Raw genomic sequence first — 20,565 nt, 5'->3', positions numbered from 1 at the left:
TTAGAGTTACATCTGCAAGGTTTTGGTTGCTCAGTTTGATTACAAACCACTAGTCCACCGTTAAAACTTTTCCTGGAAAAACTATCTTATATCTTGCAAATGAACTGGGGAAATACCTCATTAGGTAAATAAAAAATAATGAAATAGTTTTTAGAGGTCTGAGATTATTTGTTAAACTTGGTATCAAGAACAGATAATCCTAGTTGAGACTGTGGTATCTGAAGTGTGAACTAAGAGGAGGTCCGTGTGCCAACCTATTTAGATTGCTTTTTTGTTTTGCTTTTCATTTTCCTTTTGTTTTTCTCTGGTAGTTGTTTGAATAATCTGTTGAAAAAATGTTTGAGTCCTCAATGGGCAATCTGAGAAATCAGTTTCTTATATTCCTGTGAGACATAATCTATGGGTTGATTTACAGTAAATGTTGGCACATCACAACAGTTCAGTGGTCAGTGTGCATTCATTAGATGTCATCATTAGTAAAATGTTAATGTTTTGGGCAGTAAAAGCAATTGACTCGCATAGTCTGGCCATATATTTATTCTATAGCTGATCTCTTTGTTGCTGTTCAACATACTGATAATATAAAGTGTTCGGTTGTATTTGAACATTACTGTTTTTTAGTTACTGAGTAGAAGCATGGCTCAGGTTTCCTCTACTTGTTATCAACCTGTGATACGTCCTTACCAATGGATATAAAATGTTTTCAAGACAGACACTTACAGTGCCTTGCAAAAGTATTCGGTCCCCTGGAACTTTTAAACCTTTTCCCACATTTCATGCTTCAAACATAGATACCAAATGTAAATTTTTGGTGGTGAATCAGCAACAAGTGGAACACAAATGTAACATTGAACTAAATTTATTGGTTATTTTAAATTTTTGTGGAAATGCAAAAACTGAAAAGTGGGGCGTGCAATATTATTCAGCCCCTTTACTTTCAGTGCAGCAAACTCACTTCAGAAGTTCATTGTGGGTCTCTGAATGATCCAATGTTGTCCTAAATGACTAATGATGATAAATATAATCCACCTGTGTGTAATCAAGTCTCCGTATAAATGCACCTGCTCTGTGATAGTCTCAGGGTTCTGTTTGAAGCACATAGAGCATTATGAAAACCAAGGAACACAACAGGCAGGTTCCATGATACTGTTGTGGAGAAGTTTAAACCCAGATTTGGATACAAAATGATTTCCAAAACTTTGAACATCCCAAGGAACACTGTGCAAGTGATCATATTGAAATGGAAGGAGTCTCATACCACTGCAAATCTACCAAGATCCGGCCGTCCCTCTAAACTTTCATCTCAAACAAGGAGAAGACTGATCAGAGATGCAGACAAGAGGCCCATGATCACTCTGGATGAATTGCAGAGATCTACAGCTGAGGTGGGACAGTCTGTCCATAGGACAACAATCAGTCGTACACTGCACAAATCTGGCCTTGGCAAGAAGAAAGCCATTTCTGAAAGATATCCTTAAAAAGTGTTGTTTAAAGTTTGCAGCAAGCCACCTGGGAGACACACCAAATGTGGAAGAAGGTGCTCTGGTCAGATGAAACCAAAATCGAACTTGCCAAACGATATGTTTGGCGTAAAGGCAACACAGCTCATCACCCTGAACACACCATCCCCACTGTCAAACGTGGCAGCATCATGGTTTGGGCCTGCTTTTCTTCAGCAGGGACAGGGAAGATGGAGGGAGACAAATACTGGACCATTCTTGAAGAAAACCTGTTGGAGTCTGCAAAAGACCTGAGACTGGGACGGAGATTTATCTTCCAACAAGACAATGATCCCAAACATAAAGCAAAATCTACAATGGAATGGTTCACAAATAAGCGTATCCAGGTGTTAGAATGGCCAAGTCAAAGTCCAGACCTGAATCCAATCAAGAATCTGTGGAAAGAGCTGAAAACTGCTGTTCACAAACGATCTCCATCAAACCTCACTGAGCTCGAGCTGTTTACCAAGGAAGAATGGGCAAGAATTTCAGTCTCTCGATGTATAAAACTGATCAAGACATACCCCAAGCGACTTGCAGCTGTAATCGCAGCAAAAGGTGGCGCAACAAAGTATTAAGTTAATGGGGCCGAATAATATTACATGCCCCACTTTTCAGTTTTTGAATTTCCACAAAATTTTAAAATAACCAATAAATTTCATTCAACTTCACAATTGTGTCCCACTTGTTGTGGATTCTTCACCAAAAATTTACATTTGGTATCTTTATGTTTGAAGCATGATATGTGGGAAAAGGTTGAAAAGTTCCAGGGGGCTGAATACTTTCGCAAGGCGCTGTATCTGGGATCATTATTGTAGTTATATAATACCTGATGCAATATATCACTTGTCACTATGTTAACGTGACAGTTTGTGTACTACATAATACCTGTTTCAAAGCCTTTTCAAAAGCTGCATCTGTAATATATTAAGGAAGCAAATAAGACTCTGTTCAGATTACGTTTCAGCACCATGCTAGGAATAGGAGCCAGAAAAAAACAATACGTACACCAAATGTATGCCTTGCTCAGTGGATTGCTTGAGAGTATAAATTTGGGATTCATTGGGCTGGTATTCAGTGCTATACTTTTTACTACTTTACAGTGTAGTCAAATACTCTTTTCTATACAAAAGCAAGTACTTGGTAAAGGGTTTTCTTTACCTGGGAGATGCTTAACGTATACACTGTCATGTCGTATCCTTCTTTATGAGGTGCTAGCTGAAGCATAATGTGAGCAGAGCTTAGTACAAATATATTGTCTAAGGATAGGTAATACATCTTATAATTGATCAGGAGTCAGACGCTTCAATTACAATTGTTTAACTTTTCTTTCTGTGTCCAATCACCACAAAACATTTCTTTCCGTGATTCTCTAACATGGTTTTTACAATGGCCACATTGTACTTTTGGGTAGAGGTTTACTATGTTCCAAATAGCAATTGGCATGGATCAGCTTTTGCCTGAAGCAAAAATGTTTTTGTGAATGTAAGCACAGGTAGAACTACTGTCGTGGTGGGAGAAAAATGTTGCTCTCCACTATTCACTTACTGGCCTGGAACATGCAGCCAAATCAATGTGTTGTGTTTTTTGTTTTACAAGTATCAGTGTCATATGTTGAGAACAAAGGCTGGATGTGAAAAGCAGGGGATGCAAAGTCAAATGCATTGTTAAACCTAGTAAAAGCTATTGCTAAGATGCAACTTTTTTAGAAAAAAATGGAAGTTTTAATAAGTTTTTGTACATATAAAAAAGTATGTACATTTATGTGTGACATGTATTTCTTTTTCCCTAAGGAACGAGAGAAGAGAAGGCATGAGAGGATCCTTAGTGATGAACTGGTAGCTGCGGTTACCTATTTAAACCAGTTTATCCCACCTGAGCGCAGCATTGTATACATTCCCTGGGATATGGCAAAGTATACCAAAAGGTAAAGATCTAATTCACAGATCGTGGTGCATGGTGTACATCATGGAAATCATGGATTATGCCAAGTATATAAGCATCTTATATGATTAGGGATAGCTTATTTACCTCTGGGGGCCTGAGAGTCTCTACCCCCACCAATCCAGAAACCAGGCCTCTGCAGAGCCCTCTCAAAATGAAGTGGGTGTTGAGCATTACTACAGATATGGCCAAGCATGGTACTTGGCTAGCTCCCACAGTCCCACAATTAACGATTAGTGCACAAACTTGACTTGTAGAGCCCCTTTACCAGGATCTGTGGTGGTATCCAGCGGTCCCCAGCGCTCAATATGTTATTAAAGGGGTATTCCCATCTTCAACGCCAAGCCTTTTACGTTCAATGGACATTATAACAATGACATTATAAGTCTTCTCTCTATTTGTCTGCATTTTTGGAAATATGATTTATTAAATAACCTCATATAATTTGTTTTAGGGCATTGAATACGGAGGGAAGCTAGAATTTATTGGAGGAATAAATGACTGTATCTGTTCTAATAATGTTATAGTTTGCTAACAGCTTAGGAAAGTATATGGCAGCGATAGGTTAGCACAAAGAACAAGATCTCAATCTTTCATATTGTTTTGGGATCCCGCTCTGGATACTGGGATCCTAATACCACATCCTAAAAGTTCAGACCTGACTTTTGCTGCAAAGTCAGATCCTTCAGTGGGTGTAGGGGCCATTAGGGACTATTGTGACTACTTTTGCTAATAGATGTTTTTGTTTTTTTTTAAATCACCGTTCTGAGGTTGCCTCTCTATTTTTTTTAAACAACCCTATGCTGGTGATAGGTACCCTTTAAGCAAGCGTGTGAATATATTGCGTTTATTGCTGGTATGAAAGGTGCATTGTATATCTGACAATTGCAAATCATTACATTTTTCAGAAAAGTTTTGATTTAGAAAAAAAAATATTCTAAATCAAATTTAGTGCAAAAACAAGTACAATCTTTATACTAAAGACAACCAAATAATGGGGAGTGTCGTAGGAATGACCCAAAAGCAGAGCATTTAAAAAGGTTTTCTACTACCCTGAACCAATTGCTAGTTTTGCCATAAATCATAATGTCCCTAAAGATCCCTGTGTACCTTTTCTACTAAGTTTCATGTTTTAGGACTTTCTACTTTGCTTCCTGTTGTCATAGCAATCACTTCCTCTGCTGCCTTCTTACTACATATCTCATCATTACTTGTCCTGAGCTGCAAGTCAATAGTGAGCAGAGGCCTGTAACTCCACTTACACCGCTCCCACTGCTCCCCCAGAGTCACACCCAGACGCAACACAATCTCCTGTACAGGACACTGCAGGGAAAAGTAATGCATAAAGCACCATTAGGCTAGATCAGATGCAAGAGCATTGGAAGTTAGTGACCTTCTGCTTAAGCTCTTCTGCTAGTGTGAGACGAGTGTCAGTTCACTGTGTTCCGATCCTGTCGCATGAGAGAATCGCAGTACAGGTGCGGAGGAGACAGAGAAGGCAATTTCTCCATCTCCTCTATTGCCTGACTCGGCATATATAGGACTGCACTGGGATGGCATCCGAGTGCAGTCCGATGTTTCAGATACACCCACAGACTTGTTTGGGTGTGAGTAAGCAGAGTCTCACTGCCAATCACAGCATGCTGTGATTGTTCTCTCATGCCCCATAGTATAACATTGGTCCGAGTGCCATTTGATAAAACATCAGATGGCTGTATCACAGATTAAAGGGAATCTGGCACAACATTTGACCTATCTAAACTGAACTTAAAGGGCCGGTCCGAAACCAAAGGTGAATTTAAAATTAAATGTATATCTATCTACTCAGTGTAATAATCTAATCTCGTTTTCTAATATATTTCAATGAAAAATTCCCTAATGTACCCTCTACATTCTGACATCTTGTGTTTTTTTTTTTTTAACGCCCCATGACACTTTGTTTGAGATTCACCAGTGCATGCTGGTATACTCATATTAGCCATCAGTTGGCAGACGCTGCAGTCACTGCCATAGCCTCTGCCCCTCTCTGAAATGAGGCGCCATAAGTGATGTCTGTTTTGGAGGCTCGGCTAGTCCTGCTTACCTGATAATGCATTGGTTGTAAATTCTGCTGATGACCTGAGGTTAGCATCCTCAATAATCAGAACCTCCCTCTCCCGTCTCAAAGACTTTACACGTGCTGCGCCAATTCTTTGGAATGCACTTCCCAGGTCAATACGATTAGTCCCCAATCCCCACAATTTTAAGCGTGCCCTGAAAACGCATTTATTCAGACTGGCCTATCGCCTCAACACATTAACCTAATCTATCCCTGCGTGGCACAGCCAAAAGTTTTACCATAACCAGGTTCCCCGCATCATGTTCCCACATGCTTTATGCATCCATTAGCCCTCTGTGTCTGTACCATTACACACTTAACATTATGGCTGGTCCATACAATCAGGACAATTGTTACCACCCACCTTTCGTGTTTACCTCTTTCCTCATAGACTGTAAGCTTGCGAGCAGGGCCCTAATTCCTCTTGGTATCTGTTATGATCTACGTGAATATTGTTATGCTGTAATGTCTATTGTCTGTACAAATCCCCTCTGAAATGTAAAGTGCTGAGGAATATTTCGGCGCTATAGAAATAAAATTTATTATTATTATTAAATTTTGACGCATACTGAGTATGAGCTCCCTGCTATATTCCTTTAAATGCACAGTGACAGTGCGCTCCCTTGCTGGCTCTAAAGAGAAATGATAACCCAGCAGGGATCATTCCAGTCTCTGAAACGGATGACGCTTTATTTCATGGTGGGGAAAGCATCTGTGGCAGTGACCGCAGCCTCTGCCCCCTAATGATGTCCCGTGTGAGTACCCCAAAATGCACTTGGATTCTAAAAAAAAAAAATGTCATTAGAAGTAAAAAAAAATGTAGAGCGGGAATGGTCAAATTTTTTTTATCTGAAATCTATTAGAAAAGTGATTAGATTATTGAATTAAAGTTAGTATGAAATCCACCTTCGTTTTCGGATCACCCTTTAATTCTGCATAATATTAATTTCATCACTTTATATAAAGTATTTGCTTTTATGATGACGTTTACACGAGCATATAAAAAAATTGTTATTTTTATCTAGAAAAAGACGATTTTCCATCTGTATTGTCAACCTTATAGCATCCATTTATACATCAGAAATGAATAGAATTTCCAAAAATACAGTGTCCATTGTTAGTAATGAAAGGGCAGCACGGTGGCTCAGTGGTTAGCACTGCAGAGCTGGAGTCCTGGGTACAAATCCCACCAAGGACAATATCTGCAAGGAGTTTGTATGTTCTCCCCATGTTTGCGTGGGTTTCCTCCCACACTCCAAAGACATACTGATAGAGAATTTAGACTGTGAGCCCCATCGGGGATAGTGATGATAATGTGTGCAAACTGTAAAGCGCTGCGGAATATGTTATCGCTATATAAAGATTATTATTAATTAAATAAATAGAAGATACAGAAGATTCGGCACTGCTCCTTAACCCCTAAGCAGTTCCATGACTGCTTTTCAAGTCCAAAATCACACACCTGGACCGACCGCCAAACTACCGTCCGAACGGGTGCTCAATCCAGAAAAGCAAACTTGTAATCTGATTATGTACAAAAGAGAAAAAAAGTGATGGCACTCACCGTTCTGTCGTGAAAATTCTTTATTGATTAAAAGGCATTGGCACGGGAGGAACGTACAGAGAGTGGACGGCGGCTGTTTCACGCACTTGCGCTTCAACGGGTCCTTATTAATATTAAAAATTGGATGCTATACAGATGATTCTTATCAGATACAATTTTTTTTTTATTTTTGCACACCCATAGACTTCAACAAGCGAGTCTCATCTGAAATACAGAAGAGACCAGTGGTTGTGTTGACATTTCTCACACAGACATTTTCAAGCTGTAATCTAAATAGCTCAATTCCATAACATTGCTCCTAGTGCGCTGTCTGAGGTCGGGTTTATTTCTTTTTCACAGACAGCACTTGGACAAATATTACATTCATGTGAACATAGTCTGACAATACTTGTCGCAATGAAGCTTATCGTAACAAGTAATAGTAGTTGCTCAAGCAATAAATTGGGTACATTGGAGAAATGTTGTTCCCCACCTCTGTTCCACATGCAGAGATCCACCTCACATATGGGACAGGAGCAGACAGGCGGGAATCCTTACTGCAGTCTATGGAGTGGATGTGATAAGCCACAGATCACAGGTGTTCTTTATGATGGCAGGAGCTCAGGTTGCTGCTCTGTATCTCATGAATAAACTTCTGTCTTAGCTGACCTTGATCACTGCATTTGGTAATTGTGGTACAACAATACTGCCAAGACTCAAGTGGTGACATTTAGAGGCACAGATTGTGCCCCATCACAGCATGAATGCTAGTTTAGTATTGGCTAGGAGTTAGATACAATGTCTACAATTTTAAGAATTGTATTTATAAAAATATCAGCATATTTTTTACGGTCAAATAATTTACTTTTGAACAATTTTTCCCCAAACTAATATTTGCTTTATTTCAGCAAACTTTGCAACGTTTTGGATCGACTCAATGTCATTGCTGAAAATGTGGTAAAGAGAACAGGATTCTTTGTTAATCGACCAGATGCATATTGCAGTGTGCTAAGGCCGGATGAAAAGTAAGTATTTTTCATTTGAATTTAGTTATTACCTTCAATTAATTTTTCTCATTTAAATACTTAATAATTTATAAGTAATAGAGGTTTTTGGCTAATTAGTGGTCTTCTATAGATTAACTTGATTAAAACACATTAGTGCTCAGAAATGAAAATGTAGCATGCTGAGAACTTTTATCAGTATTTCCTTCCTATGTCAATCAGTTGTGCTCTTTATTATTCTCAATTTTTATTTTGTCCATCATGAAAAAAGTGTCTGCTGTAGGGATTTAGCTTGTTGGTAATTGGCAGCGTTCACACAGACATGCATTTTCTTGTCCAAACAGGAAGTTTATTAACTCCATAAACTTCTAGAAGAATGTAAAACAAGAGTCCATTCAGCAGTGCAAGAAACAGAGCAATTCAGCTGCTCAGTATTCAAAGTCCAATACTTGGCCTCTTGCAGAGTCTAAGGCTGGTTTCACTTTAGCGTTTTTTAGCGCAGCGCATCGTGCGCGTCCATGCGCCCCTATGTTTAACATGGCGGGCGCAAGGTCTAGCTTTTGCACGCGCTCATATGCGTTTAAGTGCGCATACAGTTTTTTGTAGTGTGCGCCCAGGCGCTCCCGATGCAACCTGTTGCATTTTTGGGTCTGTCCAACGGCGTAAAAAAAAACGATTGCACACAGAATGCGACAAAATGACGCATTACAGTCTATGGGAATGCAGGCGCATGCGCATGCCTGCTTTTAAAACTGTATGTGTTTTAAGAGTTAACATGGCTAGAAACTGGTTAAAACGCATGCGCCTAAAAAACGCATGCAAAATGCATGATGCGTTTTTTGCATGCGTTTCTATTGCGCACGAAGCGCAGCGCTAAAAAGCTCTAATGTGAAAGTAGCCATAAGCAACTTACACAGGTCCTCCACCATGCATACATAGACCCACATACCAGAAATGTTTGCACCTCTACTCCCAGACAAGGAGTGAAGAGCTCAGCTGCCCTTTTATAAACCAGCTGTGTCTCCTGTATTGAAGGGTGGGAATGACTAGTTCTGATCACCTCATCTAATAATTTTTAGTAAACCTGAACACATATAGTGGTCTTATTAACCCTCTCAGCGCCTCCAGGATTCTTCTGTCTACTCTGCCAACATCCACTGCTGGTTATTTTTTAGAAGCACTGTGAACATACTTTTACGATTATTAACATTAACAATATAATTGAGTAAGCAGTGGTGATGTCATCTATCCTAGGTGGCATGATCTGGGAGGTGTCGTTGGACCATCTGGACGCTTGCAGGTACTACTGAAGTTTCTGTTTGTACATACATGTTATTAGATACAGGAAAGCACATTTCACCTTAGTGATTAGTGTTTGGACCCAAAGAGTGGTCGTAAATGGCTGCACATCCATTTGGAAGAATGTCTCAAGTGGGGGTACCACATGGCTATGCCCTGGGCCCTGTTATTGTTCAACATCTTTATCAGTGATTTAGATGAAGAAATTGAGGGTAAGCTGATTAAATTTGTTGATGACACAAAGCTAGGAGGGATAGCTAATACTAGAAGAGAGAGATGATTCAAAAAGATATAAATGAACTGGAGCAGTGAGCTGCAACTTACAGAATGGTTTTTAACAGGGAAAAATGCAAATTACTACATCTGGGCAATAAAAATAAAAAAAAAGCATATACAGAATGGGAGGAATAGGGTGTTAGAACCACGCTGGAGTCCTGCTTTGACAGGCAGGGTCTCCGGCGTGTCTCTTCACTCACCTGTGCTGTGGTCAGGTCTTCCCTTCCCCATGGGCTTCATGCTTCCAGCCGGTCCTCTGGTCATGTCTTTAGGGCACGCGTGCGTGCACGCCAACCCTCTTAAAGGGTCAGTGCGTGCACTTGCTATTTCCTCCCAAGCCAATAGCTGTGCAACATTATGTATATATTGCTTCCTCCCCACTGGGGAGGTGACTGAGCAACCTTCCTGTTTTGCAGTCTAAGTTGTGTAAAGTTACATTCCAGTCCCTGCTGCACTTAAGTGCAAATCCTGCCTGCTGCACTCTGATGCAAATCCTGCTTGCTGCATTCTGGTGCAGACCCGCAGACCCTGTCTGCTGCATTCTGACACAAACTCAGTCTGCCTTACTTGGATGCAAACTTGGTCAGCTGCAATCTAATGCAAGCTCTGCCTGCTGCTCCATCCAGTCTGTCCTTCTGGGTCCAGCTGCTGCATGATCGTTGGTCTGTCCTGAAGTGGCACCTGGCGTTCATTGGGAGCCAAGTCTAACCTCACCATCAGAGGCTCTAGTGAATAGTCTCGTGCTCGCTTAGTCACGCCCCTCCAGGCTCTCCGAGGTCCGTGGCACAATGGCTCCACAAACCATGACCGTGACAGCTTTCTCAGGCCTTGGATCCCGCTCGACCCCTGATCCTGCCCGTTCGGACCATGTAACAGGAGTTATCCACCTCTGCAGCTTCTGCTCTTCTTTGCTTATGCCAGTCCAACTCGTCTGTGGGACAATATGCGCTTCCGTACTCTGGTGTCTGAGCTCTGCTGGAATCATAAAGCGTTGGTGGCAACGTTCTGGGAGGGCCTCTCTGGAAACATAAAGGACAAGCTAGCTGGTCGAGACTTACCAACTACCTTCGACGACCTGATCTCCTTCGCCATCCGTATAGATCTTTGTTTCCATGAGTGTGCCTGTGAGGTGGCACATGAAAGAGGACCGTGGCGCCTTGCTCCGTCTTTTCAAAGGCCTATTGTTCTTTCGCCCTCCCTTGTCAAGGACTCATCTGAACCCATGCAGATCGACCACCCAGCCTTTGCTAGACAGTGACTGAGGGATTGACGTGCTAAAGGCCAGTGCATGTATTGTGGAGACATAAATCACTCCATTCGAGTCTGTCTGGTAAAGCTGGAGAAATTCCGGCATCTAGGGTCGTAGGAGAGGCCTCCCTAGACAGGCAAGACATCTCCCTACCCCTGACTCTTACTGTGGCCGTGACAACCGGTGAATCCTAGTTTGTTGAGTCAGCGTATTTGGATTCCGGGGCAGCCGGAAATTTTATCCTCCAGGCTGTAGTGGATCGGTTCCAAATCTCAATTCATCCGCTCAAGAACCCCCTGGAAATAACATCTGTCGATGGGAGAACTCCTCGGGAGACGGTTCGTCTGGCTACTGAGCCGCTTGTGGTCTGTATTGGGATGCGTCATACTGAGAGGATTGCCTTCTATGTTCTTTCCCACATGTCTCACGCCTTTCTCTAAGGCCTACCATGGCTACGGCAGCACGAACCTGTGTTGGACTGGATAACTGGAGAGGTGCTCCGCTGGGGAAATTCCTGTCATGAGAAGTGTCTGGCTCCAGTACGTCCGGCTAAGGCCCCATCTTATCCGGCATCGCTTCCCTGTTTGCTGTCTGCCTATTGGTCCTTTGCCGATGTTCTTTACAAGAAGGAAGCAGAGACTTTGCTGCCCCACAGGCCGTATGACTGTCGTATTGACTTGATTCCCGGATCTACACCCCCTAGAGGCCGAATTTACCCTCTGTCCTCAAATGAGACTCAAGCTATGTCAGACTATATTCAGGAAAATTTGTCCAGGGGGTTCATTCAGAAGTCCTACTCTCCTGCTGGGGCCGGGTTTTTCTTCATTAAGAAGAAGAATGTATCACTCTGACCCTGTATTGACTATCGAGGTCTCAACCTGATCACGGTTATAAATAAATACCCTAACCCACTGATTTCTGAGTTGTTCGACCGATTAAGAGGTGCCAGGATCGTCACCAAATTACTTAAGAGGTGCATCGCATTCGCCGGGGAGACGAATGGAAGGCGGCTTTCAACAACAGGAATAGACATTATGAATACCGAGTAATACCCTTCGGTCTCAGTAATACACAGGCAGTTTTCCAAGAATTCATCAACAACATCTACCGGGACCTGCTTTATTCCTGGGTTGTTGTGTATCTGAACAATATTTTGGTATTTTCCCCGTTTCTGGCCTCCCACAGACGTGCAGTTGGGCTAGTTCTACAGCGTCTTAGGGAGAATCTCCTCTACGCCAAGTATGAGAAATGCATTTTTGAATAGTCATCTCTTCCCTTCTTGGGTTACATTATCTCGGATACCGGACTCAGGATGGATCCTGAGAAAGTCTCTTCCATCCTTAAATGGCCGCTGCTCATGGAAGTTGAAGCAATACACCGATTCCTTGGTTTTGCTAATTATCGGCAATTCATTCCCCCCTTCTCCACACTGACTGCTCCCATCTCTGCTATGACCCGAAAGGGAGCCGATCCAAAAAATTGGTCCTCCAAGGTTGAAGAGGCCTTCCTCTTTCTTAAACGGTTCTTCTCCACTACTCCCGTCCTGCATTGCCCGGATTTCAACAAGCAGTTCTTTCACGAGGTGGACGCATCCTCATTAGGAACTGGAGCTGTGCTCACCTAGAAGTCCTCTTCTGGCCGCCGCGTGTCCTGCGGTTTCTTCTCTAAGGCCTTCTCCGTTACTGAGTGTAACTACTCCATCAGGGACTGAGAGGTAGTCGCCATTAAGATGGCTCTGGAAGAGTGGCGATACCTGCTGAAGAGTGCAGTCTATCCAGTGGTCATCTACACCGACCATAAGAATCTGACATATCTCCAGTTTGCCCAGAGACTTAATCCACGCCAAGCTAGGTCGTCTTTGTTTTTATGCTCGCTTTAGCTTTCTTTTACATTTCATGCACTTTCTCCCTCTTTTCTGTCCGAGGATCAAGAGAAGGATCCACCATTTATCACTGAACCATCTTAGATGGTCACTGTCGCTCCAGTCAGTCTGTCACGAATTCCTCCTGGGAAGATCCTTGTAGCTGAATCCGAGAAAGAGCGAGCTTTGTATTGGTGCCACTCGTCCAAGGTGGCTGGTCACACGGGACAAAGGAAGACTCTACAGTACAGATGATTTCTCGCCACTACTGGTGGCCGTCCATGAGGAGAGAGATCTATGTTTACGTGGCTGCCTGTCCAGTTTGTGCCTCCAAAAAAGTGCCCAGGCGACTTCCTGGTAGTTCTCTTCTGCTGTTACCCATACCATCTGGTCCATGGCAGCACATAGCTATGGACTTCATTACGGATTTGCCGGTATTCGAGGGTTACACCGTTATCTGAGTAGTCGTGGATCACTTCTCCAAAATGGCGCACTTTAACCCATTGTCTGCTCTTCCGTCCGCTCCTGAACTGGCTGACAGCGTCATCAAACATATTTTCTACCTGCACAGATATCCTCATGACGTTGTGTCCGATTTAGGTTTGCAGTTCCCTTCCAGATTCTGGTGAGCTCTCTGTAAACATCTGGATATCGCCTTGGATTTCTCATTGGCCTACCTCCCCCAGTCAAATGGGCAAGTGGAGGGTGGCAACCAGGTTCTGGGCAATTACCTGAGGTACTTCATCAATGCCCACTATAATGATTGGGTTCAAGTTGCTTCCTTGGGCTGAGTTCTCGTACAACTATCACGTTGGTGAAGCCTCGGGAGAATCACCATTCTAGATTGTGTTCAGTCTGCAACGCGAAGTTCCCCTCCCGGTGACTGTTCCTTCTTATGTCCCTGTGGCAGATGTCCTCGCCAAGGATTTTGTGAAGTTGTGGGAGGACACCAAAGCCACTTTAGAAGCATCCTCCACCTGTATGAAGATGCATGCAGACTAAAAGGCTTCTGGATCCTCCGTGTTTCTGTTCTGGTGGTAAGGTATGGCTCTCGTCCAGTTAGTCCGGCTGAAGGTTCCTTCTTACAAGTTGTAATAAAAAAGAAGAAGCGGGCGGCACCGCTGTTACCGTGCTCGGATCCGTGGCTTGCAGCAGGCAGTAAGCTCACATGGAGGATTCCCGGGTGCTTGACCTCATAACAAATCACTTGTGGTTTCCAAAGAAAGAAGGTCGCACTCTGCGAGATAATAGTGAAGATTTATTGACACATAATTACATGTCACGTCGGGGATGTGATAACAAGAGTGTCAAGTGGCTGACAACGGCCGTTTCGCGCTACTCGAGCGCTTCCACGGGTCAAAGTGCAGGGGGAAATTACGGATTCTTAAGCAAATCATGATACAGGAAAGATGTATATCTTTGTACCGTGTTAGCCAGTAGATAGAAAAATATTCAGGATTGAGAGTCCTCAGTAGTTGATACCTTTTAATGGCTAACTGAAAAGATGGTAATACATTGCAAGCTTTCGAGACTACTCAGGTCTCTTCATCAGGCTAGACTAATACAAAATCTGAAGTCACATATTTATGCACAATACAGCCTAGAAAAAATGCAATAGATAAGACAAGTGACGTGAAGCAGAACTATCAATATGGGAGAGGGAGAAACATAAATATAAACATTGGACCAGTTCATAGATAAGGAGTCTGGATGTTTTATGGTCCTCTGATTGGGGTCTAGTTCTGTGTTGCCCGATGTGTTTACATCAATTAAGGAATTTCCTTTTAAAACCTTGCAGGGCAACACAGAACTAGACCCCAATCAGAGGACCATAAAACATCCAGACTCCTTATCTATGAACTGGTCCAATGTTTATATTTATGTTTCTCCCTCTCCCATATTGATAGTTCTGCTTCACGTCACTTGTCTTATCTATTGCATTTTTTCTAGGCTGTATTGTGCATAAATATGTGACTTCAGATTTTGTATTAGTCTAGCCTGATGAAGAGACCTGAGTAGTCTCGAAAGCTTGCAATGTATTACCATCTTTTCAGTTAGCCATTAAAAGGTATCAACTACTGAGGACTCTCAATCCTGAATATTTTTCTATCTACTGGCTAACACGGTACAAAGATATACATCTTTCCTGTATCAAAATGGAGGATACCAGAATGTACCGCATCTTTATGGAACTAAAACCACTTCTGAAGAAACGTGCACAAATGGACAGCGACATTTTTTTCTTATCTAAATGCAAAAAGGAGAATCTAATTCCCAAAGGACTCTGGATTACAAACCCAATTCTTCATACCTACAATACCCATTATGCACAAAACCTTTGTCACAGGACTTCTGAGAGACTAAGGAACCACCTTTTACATGTCTGCTACAGCATAAGGAGTAAAGTCCAGGGGCAATTTGAAACTCTGAGGAAAACACTTACAGAAAGCACAGAGCAAAAATTACAACAATACTACAACAAACTACGGACCTTTCTGGTTCATAACAAGGAAAAGAAACTACACAGACTGCGTCTCAATTCAGGACTCTATACAAACAGATACAAAACAAATCCAAAACCTGACAACTTGGACAACCACTCCATTCCAGACACAAAAGCATCTAACTGTGTCATCAATCTCTCAGATTATAAACCCAACAAAGTGGAACTGGCCGTGCTTTCTAGAGGACTCTCATTTTGTCCCACTAAGGCCCTAGATAAAACTGAACTCTGCAGTGATATGGAACAGTATTTCAGGAGACTGCGCCTGAGGGAATATTTCAATGATACAGAAGATTCAGAAAACACTCAGACCGAAGGAAAAGGGATCGTAACAACTAGGAAAAGGTCAGACTGGACACCTCCACCTGGACGCAACCCTCATTTGGATAAATATATAGACTCCTTCAGACATTTGATAAAATCCACAATCATAGACACTAACAGGAGACAAGCATCCAACATCAGTGCCCAGGAGAGAAAGGCCATACAGTCTTTAAAAACCAACAAAGAAATCATCATTAAACCTGCTGACAAGGGAGGTGCAATAGTCATGATGAATACGTCAGACTACATGAAGGAAGCAAACAGGCAACTTATGGACACATGCTACTATAGAAAATTGGAGTCGGATCCTACACAGGACTATTACAAGGAACTAAACAAGTTGGTTTCTTGTCTGCCTGACCAGTCCATAAGAGCTGGCGATGACCTGATACCAGAGACTCCAAGAATAGGGACATTCTACATGCTTCCCAAAATCCACAAATCTGGAAATCCAGGAAGACCAATTATTTCATGTGTGGGCACCCTCACTGAGCAGGTATCTGGATGGGTAGAGGGTATTCTTAAACCACTGGTGAAGGATACATCCAGCTACATTCAGGACACAACTGACCTATTGAATAAACTAGCAGCAATAGGTCCTCTACCAGAAGGAACCATCCTGGCCACCATGGATGTGGAATCTTTGTACTCTAATATCCCACACCAAGATGGTTTACATGCCTGCAAATTCTTCATGGAAAACACAGGGACTGATGCTGATGCCGTGGTGAAACTTATAAAATTCATCCTCACCCACAATTACTTTGAATTTGACAACAGGATCTATCTACAGGAGACTGGCACAGCTATGGGAAGTAAAATGGCTCCACAGTATGCAAATCTTTTCATGGCCAAGCTTGAAAGCGATTTTTTGTCCTCATGCCCCATCAGGCCCCTGGCCTACTACCGCTTCATTGATGATATTTTAATCATCTGGACGGAGTCTGAGCAACAGCTAAAGACGTTCCACGAACAGTTTAATCAATTTCATCCCACCATCAATTTAACACTCAACTACTCCAGTACCGAGATTAATTTTTTGGACACCATCATTAAGCTAAAAAACAATGAAATAGAGACATCCCTGTATCAGAAGCCAATCGACCGTCCAACATACCTTAAATGGGACAGTTTCCATCCAAAACACATAAAGAACTCTATTATCTATAGCCAAGCCATCAGATACAATCGTATATGTTCCAACCCCATGGATAGAGACAAACACCTTGGTCGCCTCAAAAAAACCTTTTTGAATCAGGGTTACCATCCAAGAACAATTGAAAACCAAATTACAAGAGCCACCAGATTGTCAAGGAATCACCTGCTACATTACAAAGCTAAAGAAGAAAATAACCGAGTGCCTCTAGTAGTCACCTACAACCCAAATCTGGAGGTGCTAAGGGGAGCTGCACGGAAATTACAACCTTTACTACAAAAAGATGCCCGATTAAAATCAATTTTTCCAGACCCCCCACTGCTGTGTTTTAGGCAGCCCCCAAATTTAAGAAGCATCATTGTCAGAAGCTCCCTGTCCTCTCCAACAGCTGCAGGAACCTTTCCTTGCAACCAGAAAAAATGTAAAACCTGTCCATTTATAATGACCACGGACAAGATAAAGATCCCCAACTCACATCAGGACTACAAGATCCCAGGTACTTTCACCTGCATTACATCTAATGTGGTGTACTTAATTATTTGTACTAAATGTCCAACTGGGGGTCTGTATGTGGGGGAGACAGGGCAAAAGCTTAGAACAAGGATGAATGCTCATCGTCACACAATAAGAGAAAAAAGAATGGATCTACCTGTGGCAAAACATTTCTGTATCCCTGATCACAGCAGCATGGATATGAAATTACTGGTATTGAAAGGTAACTTCACATCTCAGATAGAGAGACGAGTTTGGGAGTACAAATTTATGACGAACTTTGACACTCTCAGTGCTGGAATGAATGTGTCGCATGGATTTATGTCTTTTTACATCAATTAAGGAATTTCCTTTTAAAACCTTGCAGGGCAACACAGAACTAGACCCCAATCAGAGGACCATAAAACATCCAGACTCCTTATCTATGAACTGGTCCAATGTTTATATTTATGTTTCTCCCTCTCCCATATTGATAGTTCTGCTTCACGTCACTTGTCTTATCTATTGCATTTTTTCTAGGCTGTATTGTGCATAAATATGTGACTTCAGATTTTGTATTAGTCTAGCCTGATGAAGAGACCTGAGTAGTCTCGAAAGCTTGCAATGTATTACCATCTTTTCAGTTAGCCATTAAAAGGTATCAACTACTGAGGACTCTCAATCCTGAATATTTTTCTATCTACTGGCTAACACGGTACAAAGATATACATCTTTCCTGTATCAAAATGGAGGATACCAGAATGTACCGCATCTTTATGGAACTAAAACCACTTCTGAAGAAACGTGCACAAATGGACAGCGACATTTTTTTCTTATCTAAATGCAAAAAGGAGAATCTAATTCCCAAAGGACTCTGGATTACAAACCCAATTCTTCATACCTACAATACCCATTATGCACAAAACCTTTGTCACAGGACTTCTGAGAGACTAAGGAACCACCTTTTACATGTCTGCTACAGCATAAGGAGTAAAGTCCAGGGGCAATTTGAAACTCTGAGGAAAACACTTACAGAAAGCACAGAGCAAAAATTACAACAATACTACAACAAACTACGGACCTTTCTGGTTCATAACAAGGAAAAGAAACTACACAGACTGCGTCTCAATTCAGGACTCTATACAAACAGATACAAAACAAATCCAAAACCTGACAACTTGGACAACCACTCCATTCCAGACACAAAAGCATCTAACTGTGTCATCAATCTCTCAGATTATAAACCCAACAAAGTGGAACTGGCCGTGCTTTCTAGAGGACTCTCATTTTGTCCCACTAAGGCCCTAGATAAAACTGAACTCTGCAGTGATATGGAACAGTATTTCAGGAGACTGCGCCTGAGGGAATATTTCAATGATACAGAAGATTCAGAAAACACTCAGACCGAAGGAAAAGGGATCGTAACAACTAGGAAAAGGTCAGACTGGACACCTCCACCTGGACGCAACCCTCATTTGGATAAATATATAGACTCCTTCAGACATTTGATAAAATCCACAATCATAGACACTAACAGGAGACAAGCATCCAACATCAGTGCCCAGGAGAGAAAGGCCATACAGTCTTTAAAAACCAACAAAGAAATCATCATTAAACCTGCTGACAAGGGAGGTGCAATAGTCATGATGAATACGTCAGACTACATGAAGGAAGCAAACAGGCAACTTATGGACACATGCTACTATAGAAAATTGGAGTCGGATCCTACACAGGACTATTACAAGGAACTAAACAAGTTGGTTTCTTGTCTGCCTGACCAGTCCATAAGAGCTGGCGATGACCTGATACCAGAGACTCCAAGAATAGGGACATTCTACATGCTTCCCAAAATCCACAAATCTGGAAATCCAGGAAGACCAATTATTTCATGTGTGGGCACCCTCACTGAGCAGGTATCTGGATGGGTAGAGGGTATTCTTAAACCACTGGTGAAGGATACATCCAGCTACATTCAGGACACAACTGACCTATTGAATAAACTAGCAGCAATAGGTCCTCTACCAGAAGGAACCATCCTGGCCACCATGGATGTGGAATCTTTGTACTCTAATATCCCACACCAAGATGGTTTACATGCCTGCAAATTCTTCATGGAAAACACAGGGACTGATGCTGATGCCGTGGTGAAACTTATAAAATTCATCCTCACCCACAATTACTTTGAATTTGACAACAGGATCTATCTACAGGAGACTGGCACAGCTATGGGAAGTAAAATGGCTCCACAGTATGCAAATCTTTTCATGGCCAAGCTTGAAAGCGATTTTTTGTCCTCATGCCCCATCAGGCCCCTGGCCTACTACCGCTTCATTGATGATATTTTAATCATCTGGACGGAGTCTGAGCAACAGCTAAAGACGTTCCACGAACAGTTTAATCAATTTCATCCCACCATCAATTTAACACTCAACTACTCCAGTACCGAGATTAATTTTTTGGACACCATCATTAAGCTAAAAAACAATGAAATAGAGACATCCCTGTATCAGAAGCCAATCGACCGTCCAACATACCTTAAATGGGACAGTTTCCATCCAAAACACATAAAGAACTCTATTATCTATAGCCAAGCCATCAGATACAATCGTATATGTTCCAACCCCATGGATAGAGACAAACACCTTGGTCGCCTCAAAAAAACCTTTTTGAATCAGGGTTACCATCCAAGAACAATTGAAAACCAAATTACAAGAGCCACCAGATTGTCAAGGAATCACCTGCTACATTACAAAGCTAAAGAAGAAAATAACCGAGTGCCTCTAGTAGTCACCTACAACCCAAATCTGGAGGTGCTAAGGGGAGCTGCACGGAAATTACAACCTTTACTACAAAAAGATGCCCGATTAAAATCAATTTTTCCAGACCCCCCACTGCTGTGTTTTAGGCAGCCCCCAAATTTAAGAAGCATCATTGTCAGAAGCTCCCTGTCCTCTCCAACAGCTGCAGGAACCTTTCCTTGCAACCAGAAAAAATGTAAAACCTGTCCATTTATAATGACCACGGACAAGATAAAGATCCCCAACTCACATCAGGACTACAAGATCCCAGGTACTTTCACCTGCATTACATCTAATGTGGTGTACTTAATTATTTGTACTAAATGTCCAACTGGGGGTCTGTATGTGGGGGAGACAGGGCAAAAGCTTAGAACAAGGATGAATGCTCATCGTCACACAATAAGAGAAAAAAGAATGGATCTACCTGTGGCAAAACATTTCTGTATCCCTGATCACAGCAGCATGGATATGAAATTACTGGTATTGAAAGGTAACTTCACATCTCAGATAGAGAGACGAGTTTGGGAGTACAAATTTATG

The 20,565-nt window shown here is 42.1% G+C and overlaps 1 protein-coding gene across 2 annotated transcripts in view; it reads left to right on the top strand.

Moving 5' to 3' along the window:
* The window catches only part of FIG4 (FIG4 phosphoinositide 5-phosphatase), a 744,221-nt gene that overhangs the window by 299,640 nt on the left and 424,016 nt on the right, over positions 1-20,565 (top strand). For both annotated transcript variants that reach the window (XM_073576032.1, XM_073576033.1), the window contains exons 12-14: positions 3,293-3,426; positions 7,993-8,109; positions 9,343-9,388. In XM_073576032.1, the coding sequence (XP_073432133.1) occupies positions 3,293-3,426; positions 7,993-8,109; positions 9,343-9,388 (297 nt within the window). The remainder of the gene's footprint in view (positions 1-3,292; positions 3,427-7,992; positions 8,110-9,342; positions 9,389-20,565) is intronic.

This window comes from Dendrobates tinctorius, unplaced genomic scaffold (genome assembly GCF_039654945.1).
Source record: "Dendrobates tinctorius isolate UK_male_01 unplaced genomic scaffold, ASM3965494v1 ptg000046l, whole genome shotgun sequence".
NCBI classification, from domain to species: Eukaryota; Metazoa; Chordata; class Amphibia; order Anura; family Dendrobatidae; genus Dendrobates; species Dendrobates tinctorius.
Note: the sequence above shows the minus strand (reverse complement) of the source record. Positions and strands in the feature narration are given on the sequence as shown.